The sequence below is a fragment of the Bombina bombina genome, chromosome 7 (assembly GCF_027579735.1).
Source record: "Bombina bombina isolate aBomBom1 chromosome 7, aBomBom1.pri, whole genome shotgun sequence".
In the NCBI taxonomy this organism is placed as follows: Eukaryota; Metazoa; Chordata; class Amphibia; order Anura; family Bombinatoridae; genus Bombina; species Bombina bombina.
This window is the reverse complement of record NC_069505.1, coordinates 297,759,505-297,772,736: the sequence shown is the minus strand read 5'-3', so window position 1 is coordinate 297,772,736 and position 13,232 is coordinate 297,759,505. Positions and strand designations below refer to the sequence as shown.

At 37.1% G+C, this 13,232-nt stretch overlaps 1 protein-coding gene across 2 annotated transcripts in view; it reads left to right on the top strand.

The window, feature by feature from the left end:
• Positions 1-13,232, top strand: part of PLXNB1 (plexin B1) — a 337,984-nt gene that overhangs the window by 242,242 nt on the left and 82,510 nt on the right. For both annotated transcript variants that reach the window (XM_053720873.1, XM_053720874.1), the window contains exons 4-8: positions 217-399; positions 8,761-8,889; positions 10,189-10,289; positions 11,020-11,152; positions 12,743-12,899. In XM_053720873.1, the coding sequence (XP_053576848.1) occupies positions 217-399; positions 8,761-8,889; positions 10,189-10,289; positions 11,020-11,152; positions 12,743-12,899 (703 nt within the window). The remainder of the gene's footprint in view (positions 1-216; positions 400-8,760; positions 8,890-10,188; positions 10,290-11,019; positions 11,153-12,742; positions 12,900-13,232) is intronic.

Sequence of the window (13,232 nt, the reverse complement as noted above, 5' to 3'; positions counted from 1 at the left end):
GAAGTAAGTTTGCAGAATTTACTTTTCTCCTTCTCTAGGAATCATGGGACAAGCACATTTTTACACAAAAGCAAGATGTGATTAATGCCCCTATAATCTATTATTTATATACCTGTATATATATTATCCAAATAAATGCAACTTATTAATATTTCTATCCATTTTCTTTAAGAACTTCATTTGACCATCCCACCTGCTTTTTTCATTTGTACACAGGATACCCTTGATGCTTATCCATGCGGCTCAGACCACACTCCAAGTCCAATGGCAAGTCGAGTACCTGTGAACGCACAGACTGTGTTTGAGAGTTCCAACATACATTTCACAGCCATAGCTGTTCACGTGGAGGGGGAGCACACCATTGCATTCATTGGAGACAGCAAAGGACAACTTAACAAGGTGCAGAATTAGAAGCCAGCAGAGTCTAATTAGAAAATAACCTTTGACTTTGACATTTGAATTACAGAATGCATGTTCCCCTTGACATTCATTCTGTATCTTAAATGCTTCTATACAACTACTGTTTAAATTTGAATAGCCAATAACATATTGAAATACTTAAAGGGACACTAAACCCAAATTATTTATTTCATGATTCAGATAGAGCAGGCAATTTTAAGCAACTTTTTAATTTACTCCTATTATCAATTTTTCTTCGTTCTCTTGCTGTCTTTATTTGCAAAAGCAGCCACCAATTTAGCCACCAATCAGCAAGCTCTAGCCAGGTGCTGAACCAAGGATGGGCCATCTTGTAAGCTTTACATTCCTGCTTTTTCAAATTAGAATGTTGCTTAAAATTGCATGCTCTATCTGAATCATGAAAGAATTTTTTTTTTAGTTCAGTATCCCTTTAAATGCATCATTGATATGTGAATTCCAAAAGCACATTGTTGTTGCACTTGTGTACCTTTAAATAGGTAACAACTTTTTTGGATGACTGTTTAATTTTTAACCCATGGGCTGCCAAAAAAGACTGAAAGATTTACTATGCTATGAGTCACAGGCCCCTGTAGCCACCATATAAAGATAATAAAACGAGCCCTGTACATTACTTTTCAGTGTATGCAGTACGTGGTGTCTTTTGCTACAATGTAACAAGATATTAAACATTCTATCACACATATGAAATATTGCAAACATGTTAAAAATGCTTTGCATGAAAAAAGGTTAACATTGTTTATTGTTACTGATTATTACTAACAGGAAGTGTATGTTTGTGCACAATTTATCCCTAGGGACAGACGCCACAGCTTTAAAGATACGCAGTGACACATCACACAAGCTAAAAACACTTTAATACATGTTATAATTGCTCTTTAATGTTCAACAAAGAAAAAATGTCTTAAACCCTTTCACTACCATGACTTCCAGACAAAAACTTGCCCAAAATACCAGAGCATTTTTAGCATTTTTGCTATCACTCCATTTAAACAGAAATCTATCAAATCTATATATATATCTATATATATATTTTTAAAGTAGACAACCCAAGGTATTGATCTAGGCCCATTTTGGTATATTTCATGCCACCATTTCACCGCCAAATGCAATCAAATAAAAAAATGAGTAGTTTTTTCACATACTGTTTGTGCAATTATGTTTGTAAAAGTTTCTATGGGATCGACTGTGTTCAGAAATAGCAGACATTAATGGCTTTGCCATTGCTTTTTAGTAATTAGAAGGCCGCTAATTGCAGCTGCACAGAACACTTCTATTATTCCCGGCAGTGACAGGGTTAATTAGGTAGCTTAAAAGGTTAAAGGGACAATGAACCCACATTTTTTTCTTTCGTGATTCAGATAGAGCATGCAATTTTAAACAACTTTCTAACTTACTCCTATTATCAATATTTCTTCGTTCTCTTGCAATCTTTATTTGAAAAAAGAAGGCATCTAAGCTAAGGAACCAGCCAATTTTTGGTTCAGAGCCATGGACAGCACTTGTTTATTAGTGGGTGAATTTATCCACCAATCAGCAAGAACAACCCAGGTTATTCACCAAAAATGGGCTGGCATCTAAACTTACATTCTTGCTTTTCAAATAAATATTCCAAGATGATGAAGAAATTTGATAATAGCAGTAAATTAGAAAGTTGTTTAAAATTGCATGCTCTGTCCGAATCACAAAAGAAAAAATTTGGGTTCAGTGTCCTTTTAATTTTAGCTTTAGTGTAGAGATTAGCCTCCCACCTGACACTTCCTACACACTGATCCCTCCCAAACAGCTCTCTTCCCTCCCCCGCCACCCCACTTGTAACACCCATCTTAGGTACTGGCACACAGTCTGACATTATGAAAACATAAGGCTTTTTTTTTTCTTTATTAATAATTTTTTCATTAATTTTGATATTTTCTGCAGTGTAGGATCCCCTCTTACCCCCCAACCTCCCTGATCCCCCCCAAACAGCTCTCTAAACCTCCCCCCTAACTTTCATCTGCCATCTTAGGTAGTGTCAGCTGTCTGCCAGTACCTACAAACTGCATTTAAAAAAAAAATATCTTTTATTTTTTTAAATACTTTTTAAATTCCTTTCTGTAGCGTAGAGACCCCCCACCCCACCCGCAATCTTTTTGTTAGGGGACTCCCACACCCCAGATCCCCTTTTCTGTAGTATAGCTGCCCCATCCCTCTCTGTCCCTTTATTTATTTATTTTTTTCGTAGGGCCTCCCGCCTTCACCTCCCGCCGGCTCCAGCAGAAGATCGTTACAGCCGGTGACACACACAGTGTCACCGTCTGTAATGACAAGGCATCTGCCCTCATTTGAAACCGGAGCACCGATCGCGTTATGGCTCCGTATGAGGCAGATGCCTGAAGCTTCAGGAGCTCCAGATCTCGGCTGTAACTTAAAGGGACACTGAACACAAATTTTTTCTTTCATGTTTCAGATAGAGCATGCAATTTTAAGCAACTTTCTAGTTTACTTCTATTATCAATTTTAATTCGTTCTCTTGCTATCTTTATTTGAAAAAGAAGGCATCTCAGCTAAGGAGCTAGCAAATGTTTGCTTCAGGACCATGGACAGCACTTGTTTATTGGTGCTTACCAATCAGCAAGGACAACCCAGGTTGTTCACCTAAAATGGGCCGGCATCTAAACTTACGTTCTTGCTTTTCAAATAAACATTCCAAGAGAATGAAGAAAATTTGATAATAGGAGTAAATTAGAAAGTTGCTTAAAAATGCATGCTCTATCTGAATCACGAAAGAAAATTTTTGAGTACAGTGTCCCTTTAACAGCCAAGAGTGCTGGAGCTTCCTGAAGCAACGACGTATATATACGTCCTGCAGTACGATAGGCAAAGTACTGCACTACTTATATATACGTCATATTGGGTGAAGGGGTTAAAGGGACGTGAAGCCCAACATTTTTTCTGTCATGATTCAGATAGAACATGCCATTTTAAACAATTTTCCAATTTACTTGTATTATCTAATTAGCTTTGTTCTCATTGTATCCTTTGTTTAAAAGCATACATATTTAGGGTCGGGAGCTGGCTGCTGATTGGTGGCTGCACGTATATACCACTTATCATTGGCTGACTGATGTGTTCAGGTAGCTCCCATTAGTGCATTGCTGCCACTTCAATAAATGATACCAAAAGATTGAAGCTAAATTTATAATAAAAATAAATTGGAAAGTTATTTAAAATAACATTCTCTATCTGAATCGGGAAAGAAAGGTTTTGTGTTTCATATCCCTTTAATGCTCGTTGAGGACAGGAGCTTTGCTTATGAGCTAATTGGCACATCAGCCCCAGGCTTTTGCAATGCTTGTCACAGTTTTGTCACCAGAAGGGACACTTACAATACATTCACCAAGCTGCCTTACATTTTTTGCAGTCATTTAAACCTTTTACTCTGTCGCCATCTGCAGGCAAAAGCTCTAACTGAAGGTCCCATTGAAGGACAATTTAAACCACATACAAGAGCCAAGTCCTGCCTCTGTTGCTCAGTGCTCTATCATTCTTCCCAGAGCTCAATTGTTCTATTCTTTGATGGGGTCAAAAGAGAGCTGGGAAACACTTAGCAATGTAATTGTCAAGGTTTCTCACTTTCTCACAAAGCAGTTGGCAAGCAGATGTACAGGCCCAGAGCTTTAATAAAGGCAAACATCTGATTTCTCTCTACAATGCATGAACACTATGTAATTCTCTGTTTTGCACAGCTTCTCTTGTTGCTAAGTGGATGCAGCCACCGGCAAATGACAGTTTGACAAATAAAAAAGAACAAACACAAAGTCCCAGGAGCTAAATGTTAAAGGGACATGTAAAAAGTATATACTAGTAATTAAGCACTTCATTGCATATAAATGCATTATAAGCATTCGCAACTGAAATTTTGTTAGCAAAATTAGCATGGTTTTGCTGTCTCAGAGTAGTCCAGGATTACACCCCTTGAAACCCCTGTTGAATGTATTTGCATTGTCTCCTTTTGCTGTGACCAATCAGAGGCCAGATGTAAATGAACTTATGCACAGCTCTAAGCAATCACTGTGGATCATGTATCACAGTCAAGTAGACTGCAGCATACTTAGGTATGTATGATGCACTCTGGCCTCACTTGGGGTAAATGGAAAAGGTACAATTTGCAAAAGTAAATTAGACAAAATGGATTACCAAATATATAATAAATGTAATTTTCATTGTATTTTACTATGTTTTATTAATGGGATATAAAAGTGCAATAAGAAACTCCTCTAATGTGCTAGAGGTGTTTGTGACTCAGAGAGAGCATGCAATCTTAAGAGACTTTCCAATTTACTTCCATTAACAAATTGTGCATTTTTAATTGCATACTTTCTGATGCACCAGACCAGCTCCTGGAAGCATGTACATAGTGTATACATATACTAGTATTTGATTTGCCAATGGAAGTCACATGATACAGGGGGCTGGCAAATGGGGGGGGATTTATTTGTCAGAAATAATCTACTGCCTTTTTTGAAATTCAGTGTCATTGCATTGTCTTTTTATTATGCACATATTAATTATGCAATTCTAATGTATTTAATGGTCCTTTAAATGGATAAAAAATAGTCAAATCCATTTCTGATCTTGCAGTGTACTTCCACTCCCTAACAGGACATGGCCATTGGGCCAATCAGAATAGGTATATTACGCATAGGTGCCAATCCCCAGCCATATCCTGCTTATGAGTGGTGTTCTGCCAGTACAAACCAGACTCAATGATATTGTTAGTGGTAAACAGTAGCCTTATAGTAATATGTTTTAGTGCTTTAGAGCATTTTCTTATGTCCCTTTAAATATTGTATTTTATATTCTATGGGGTATTTCATGCTCAGTTTAATATCCTATAAAAGGGAAGTAAATATCTTAACATTGTAATATAAAATGTTTAAATAGCTTTGTTGTATACTTTATATTTTTGCTCCCTTTTCCTGTCATTAAGTCTGAAAATTGTGGTTTTCCCAGTTGTAAGAGTTCAACGTGCACACAGCAGTCTTTACAAGCCTAACCCTGCGACATATATGTCCATAATTAGCTTCAGTAGAGGTGATTACGAACTGCGGAACAATTTAATGTTTGCTAACATAATGACAGTAGCTAGTATTGTCTACTTCACTAACAAGTCCTGATTGGCTCCCCAAAATAAGTCAAGTGATGGTCAGAGTTTGGTTATTTAAACACAGCTGTTGCAAACAATGTGTAAATGCACTCCTACAATGTCCATACTCACCTAAAAATGATTCAAATACAGCATACAATTTTCCAATTTATTTCTGTTATCTAATTGTCTTTATTTTCTTGGTATCCTTTGTTGAAAAGCATACCTAGGCAGGTTCAGGAGCATCAATACGCTACTGAAAGCTAGCTGCTGATTGGTGCCTGCACTTTTATGTCTCTTGTTATTGGTTCATTTGATAATAGAAGTAAATTGCAATGTTGTTTAAAACTGTATGTTTCATCTGTATTATGACAGAACAAAATTAGGATTTAATGTCCATTTAAAGGAACAGTCTAGTCAAAAATAAACTTTTAGGATTCAGATAGGGCATATAATTTTAAACAACTTTCCAATTTACTTTTATCATCAAATTCACATTGTTCTCTTGGTATTCTTTTTTGAAAGCTAAACCTAGGAGGCTCATATGCTAATTTCTAAGCCCTTGAAGGCCACCTCTTATCTCAGGGCATTTTGACAGTCTTTCACAGCTAGAGGGCGTTCATGTGTGTCCTGTAGATAACATTGTGCTCATGCCCGTGGAGTTTTTTATAAGTAAGCACTGATTGGCTAAAATGCAAGTCTGTCAAAAGAACTGAAATAAGGGGTCAGTCTGCAGAGGCTTAGATACAAGGTAATCACAGAGGTAAAAAGTATATAAATATAACAGTGTTTTCTGTGCAAAACGGGGGAATGGGTAATAAAGGTATTATCTATCTTTTTGTAAACAATACAAATTCTGGCGTAGACTCCCTTTAAAGGGACAGTTTACTCAAAAATGTTCTCCCCTTTAATTTGTTCCCAATGATCCACTTTACCTGCTGGAGTGTATTAAATTGTTTACAAGTAGCTCCTTTACCCTTATATTGGCATTTTAAATAGTTGATTTAGCTTGTGGTATCCACCTATGCTGAAAGTTTGTGGCCGCAGGTCCAAGCTATAGATAAGCTTTGTAAACACAGCCAGCAGAATAAATAACACTCCCAATGGAGTATAGCAGAGATAAGGTAATAAAATGTTAATTTTCCATTGTTCTCTCCAAGTATTGGTGATTGGTTTACGGACAGATATAAGCTAAAGAAGCAGGTACATGTACACAATGTGATAAAGTAATGAGATCTGATTATACCTACAAGCTCAACCCATTTTATTAGGTTGTGGCTTCAAAACACAAAATCCGAGCATTAATATATACAAATAAACCTTAAAAAGCTAATCTCATACATTTTTTACTCTGCAGTTGGTAAAAAAAAGCAATTGTAAACACATTAAGGGAAAAACAATTTTACAGTATACTGCCCCTTTAAGTCAGAGTCCCTTCTATTATTTTGATGTTTTCATTCCAATCCTCCTAACCCTGAAACCACAATCAGACAGTTTCTAATCTCTACAACTGATAAATACATTAACAGGGTACCAAGTCGATAAAAATGTTTTGTCTAATTCCTTTTTATCAACACAGAAGCAGAGCTGTAGAAAAATAATATATATTTTATTTAAAGGGACATAATACTCATATGCTAAATCACTTGAAACTGATGCAGTATAACTGTAAAAAGCTGACAGGACAATATCACCTGATCATTTCTATGTAAAAAAGGAAGATATTTTACCTCACAATCTCCTCAGCTCAGCAGAGTAAGTTCTGTGTAAAAAGTTATACTCAGCTGCTCCCAGCTGCAGGTAAAAATTAAAAAAAATGAAGAAATGAACAGCAGCCAATCAGCATCAGCAGTGCTGAGGTCATGAACTCTTACTGTGATCTCATGAGATTTGTCTTAACTCTCATGAGATTTCATAGTAAGCTTCCTTTACCTGATTGGTGAAATAATATGAGAGTGCACGAGGCTCATCCCCTAAGCTGTCCTAGGACAGACACACTAAAATGCTGCTTAGAAATCCTTTACAATGGGAGGTGGCTACTGAGGAACTTTTGAGGTACAATATATCTTTCTTTTTTACATAGAGATGTTCAGGTGATATTTTCTAGTCAGCTTTTTACAGCTATGCTGCATCACTTTCAAGTGTTTAAACATTTGGGTATTATGGCCCTTTAAGTAACAAAAAAATACTAAATCTGTGGATTTTGCTCCTCGTTTACATCTTCAATGATGATAATAACTTTGTAAAATTAGCTAATATTCTAAATGTCTTCAACAAACGTCAGTCATGAAAGCTATTGTGAGTGAATAAGGAGTAATACCTGGTGTAGTAAACTAAAAAGAAGATGCAGATTGAGCAGAACATCAAAAAATAGGCGAAAACCCAACAGAAAGAAGTAGTTAAATTACTACTAAACACAGTATAATAGAATAATAAATAAATGCATAATAAAGAGACAATACAAAATCACTTAGTTTGAATTTCAAATGAGTAGTAGATTTTTTTCCAACAAATGTCAAAGTTAGTTACATTTTTCTTTCTAATGCATCATGTGACAGCCTTCAGCCAATCATAAAAATGCATATACTTATATACTGTGAATCTTGCACATACTCAGTAGGAGGTAGTGCCTCAGAAAGTGTGTATATAATAAAAGACTGTGCACATTTAGATAATGGAAGTGAATTGGAGAGTTGTTTAAAATTGTGTTATCTACCTAAATCATGAAAGTTTAATTTTGACTTGACTGTCCCTTTTACAATAAACTGTAAGAAGAATTTTGTAGAAAAATCATTAGATACATTTTTTTTTTAAAGAATTTGGATTGACCCAGAAATTGGTTTGGGGTTTGATTCTAAAGGTCTTTAAGGGACAGTAAACACCTTGTAATTTACAAGACATAACTGTTGTTTTGCTATAGAAAAACATATCACGTCAGTTAGTATAAAGTGAATTGTTTTTTAGTAAAATCAGTTAGGGACATATATGTAGCAGAGTTAGCCTTGGGAAGTCAGCGGGGTGCAGTATTAGAATTAGAGATGGCTCAATTTTCAGAGATGAATTACACAAAAGGGGGGCAAAATAAATGATGAATATATATTGCAAAGTTATTTCATTGCACACAACTTAACATTTTGTATAAAAATCTCAAGGTATTTAATGTCCCTTTAACTCTTTTTGTTTGTATTTTACAGGTGTATATCGGAGGCAATGGGGAAGCACTTCAGTATGACCATTTTGCCAGTCAGTCGAAGACACCTGTAGCCAGTGACCTATTATTTGATCAAGCAGAGAAACATCTATATGTCATGACTCAGTCCACGGTAAGATACCGCTGGGGTCAAATAAAAAAAAATAAAAAAACATACAAAGGGTCATCGCCTGTTTAACCCAGGCTGCTAGAAAAATCTATAGCTGGCTTCCCAATTTCCAGATGCACTCTTGTGTTTGAACAAATAAGGAATGGGACATGGGAATTATTATTTCAGATGGTTTAAAATTTGGTAAACAATGTAGTACTGCAGCGAGTAAGGCCAGTAGGATACCTGTTTGTTTTGGTAGAGGTATTGGCAGCAGAAATAGTAAGGTTCTTAAACCACTTTACAGATCATTAGTTAGGCCTCATCTTGAGTATTGTGTGCAGTTCTGGAGGCCATGGGATCAATTTATCATAGTCCGAGCAGACATGATACAATGTAGCGTATCTTGTCCGCCGCACATCGATAAATGCCGACAGAATACGCTGTCGGCATTTATCATTGCACCAGCAGTTCTTGTGAACCGTTGGTGCAATCCCGCCCACTGCAGATTCGCAGCCAATCGGCCGCTAGCAGGGGGTGTCAATCAACCTGATCGTATTCGATGGAGTTGATTTCTGTCTGCTGCCTCAGAGCCGGCGGACAACATATAGAGCTGCGGTCTTCAAGAAAAAGGGTCTGTCTGTCTTTCTCTCTCTCTCTTTCATTCTCTCTCTCTCTCTCTCCCTTGCTCTCTCTTTCTCTTTCCCTTGCTCTCGCTTTCTCTCTTTTTCTCTCTCTCTCTTTATCTCTCTCTCTCTTTCTTTATCTCTCTCTCTTACTTTATCTCTCTATCATTATCTCTTTTTTGTTCTCTCTCTCTTTCTCTCTCTCTCTCTCTTTCTCTTTTTTAACTCTCTCTTTCTCTTTATCTCTCTTTCTTTCACTCTCTTTCTTTATCTCTCTCTATCATTCTCTCTTTTTCTTTCTCTCTATCATTCTCTCTTTTTCTTTCTCTCTCTTTCTCTCTCTCTCTCTTTCTCTCTCTTTATCTCTCTCTCTCTCTCCCTCTCTGTCTCTCTCTTTATCTCTCTCTCTTTCTCTCTCTCTCTCTTTCTTTATCTCTCTCTATCATTCTCTCTCTCTCTCTCTCTCTGTCTCTCTCTTTCTCTCTCAGTCTCTCTCTATACAATACCAGGGTAACATTTGCATCGCTGCCAGGGTGCCCCCCCCCCCCCCCGCAGAAGGAAGCATCTGTACAATTCATCATGAGGACACTCAGTATGCTAATACCTCTACATGCTCTCTGACTCCAGCTGTTATGTATTACAGTGTGTTGCCTATTACTATGGGACATAATGCATTACCTTGAATTTCTTTCTATAGGTAATGAAGGTTCCCCTGTCTGAATGTTCTCTGCACACTGACTGTGACTCGTGTCTTTCTTCTGGGGACCCCTACTGTGGGTGGTGTGTCCTCCATGGCAAGTGAGTTGGGCTACTGATATTTTGTCGTTTAGTTCTGTTTGGACGGTACACGTGCCCAGCTCCTACTAAGCATATGCAGAATGCAGAGTATATAAATATGCATTTTGTGATTGGCTGATGGCTGTCACATGATACAGGGGAGGGAAAATTGGATTATAGGAACAGTCTTCTTGAAAAATGTTATTAATTACAAAGATAGATAATCCCATTATTACCCATTCCCCAGTTTTGCATAACCAACACTGTTATATTAATATACTTTTTACCTCTGTACAGTAATTACCTAGTATCTAAGCTTTTGTAGACTGCCCCTTATCTCAGTGTTTTTTTTTACAAACTTGTATTTTAGCCAATCAGTGCCCACAGGAGTGCACACAATGTTATCTATATAGCACACATGAACTAGTGCTGTTGAACTGTGAAAAAACTGTCAAAATGCACTGAGATAAGAGGCGGCCTTCAAGGCATATGAACATACCTAGGTTTAGCTTTCAACAAAGAATACCAATAGAACAAAGCAAATTTGATGATAAAAGTACATTGGAAAGTAATCTACTGCTCTTTTCAACTTTAAAGTAAATGGAATTGTATTGTCTTTGTGTATTAGTCAGTTATTCAGTTCTAATGTGTTTAGTGGTCCTTTACCTATTAAACATGCATTGATTATAGTTAATACAGTAATTGTTCCTCTGTCTGCTCCCAAGCTTAATGTTTGCATTTAATCTCACAGATGCAGCAGGCGCCATGAGTGTGCACGTGCAGAGCAGAGTTATCAATGGCTTTGGGCACATGATTCAAACCAGCAGTGCCTTACGGTGCACTCCCTGAGTCCAGCAAACATCAGCAAAGAAGAGAAGAGAAATGTGAGCGCATATAGGGAGGCTGTGCCTGTATCTGCATGTATCACTATGTCTGCGCTTGATCGTGATCATTGAATTGAAATTACATAAGTTATTACATAAATCTGTTTTCTCATTGCTGTTTTTTTTCTATGTTCTTAAAGGGACAGTCTACACTTACATTGTTATTGTTTTAAAAGATAGATAACGCCTTTACTACCCATTCCCCAGCTTTGCACAACCAACATTGTTATATTAATGTACTTTATAACTTCTAAACCTCTAAATTCCTACCTGTTTCTAAGCCACTACAGACAGCCTCTTATCACATGCTTTTTTATTAGCTTTGCACAACAGGGGAGTGCTAGTTCATGTGGACCATATAGATAACATCATATTCACACCCAAGGAGTTATTTAAGATTTAGCACAACACAGTACTAAATGCAAGTCAATAGATAATAAAAAAGTCATGTGATCAGGGGGCTGTCAAAAGATGCTTAGATACAAGTTAATCACAGAGGTAAAAAGTGTATTAATATAACTGTGTTGGTTATGCAAAACTGGGGAATGAGTAATAAAGGGATTATCTATCTTTTAAAACAGTAACAATTCTATTGTAGACTGTCCCTTTAATATATAAAAAGACGAACCAAGACTGGCTGCATGCGTGGGTGCTTTTATGCACCCGTGCCTCTATATATGTGTGTGTGTGTTTATAGATATGCATGTCTGTCTGTATGTGCGTTTGTATGTGACTGTTTGTGTGTGTGTGTATGTATGTGTGTGTGTATATGTATGTGCGTTTGTATGTAACTGTGTGTATTTGTGTGTATATGTATGTGTGTGTATATGTATGTATTTGTGCGTGTATATGTATGTGCATTTGTATATAACTGTGTGTATTTGTGTGTATATGTATGTGCGTGTGTGTATGTATGTGCGTGTGTGTATGTATGTGTGTGTGTATATGTATGTGCATTTGTATGTGACTGTGTGTGTGTGCGTTTGTGTGTATATGTATGTGTGTGTGTATATGTATGTGCGTTTGTATGTAACTGTGTGAATTTGTGTGTATATGTGTGTGTATATGTATGTATTTGTGCGTGTATATGTATGTGCGTTTGTATGTAACTGTGTGTATTTGTGTGTATATGTATGTGCGTTTGTATGTGACTGTGTGTGTGTGTGTGCGTTTGTGTGTATATGTATGTGTGTGTGTGTATATGTATGTGTGTGTGTGTATATGTATGTGTGTGTGTATATGTATGTGTGTGCGTGTGTATATGTATGTGCGTTTGTATGTAACTGTGTGTATTTGTGTGTATATGTATGTGTGTGTATATGTATGTATTTGTGCGTGTATGTGTGTTTGTGTGCGTGTGACAATATATGTGTTGTAAAACACACGCAGAAAGAATAGGGGTTGGTCTGACTATCTATCTGTCTGTCTCTGTCTACTTGTCTGACTGTCTAGTTCTTCTGCTGTCTGTTACTTTTAACAGTCAGGATAGACATTGTCTACTGACTTGTCTAGTCACCTATAACCATAGTGCTTACAGTTTGAAAATGATCAGTTCTTCTGTTGAGTTCTGCTGTTTGTCTGTTTTCATAGATCTTCCTTTCCATTCCTGAGTTACCTTCACTGGAGCATGAAGAATCGTACTCTTGTTTTTTTGAGGATTATGAGAGCCGTGCTGTGAGGACAGACACTGGAGTTATGTGTCCTTCCCCGGATCCCAGCAAAGCTCCTGCCATCAAGCCAGGCACAGGTCAGTGAGCTTGAAAAAATAGAGCAACTTCTGAAGTAGAGATAATGAGCTGATGGCTTCTGCCATAAATGAGATTGCATTCATATCAATGTGAAAATGGCCAGAGAGTTCTGATAGCAGGAAGTGGCAGAAAAGACAGCCCAATCTAGGTTTGTGTGAGCTCTTAGCTTTGGGAGGTGCACATAGTTCTGGTGCTGAAATGGTTACTGCAGATAACTAAAGAGATTCACTAACATTAGTGTGAACTAGACATTTGCATTTGGCTATTTCAGGCTGATCCGAATGCCGTCGATGGCGGCCACAAGCTAATTCTGCCATTTTTGGAGACGGATT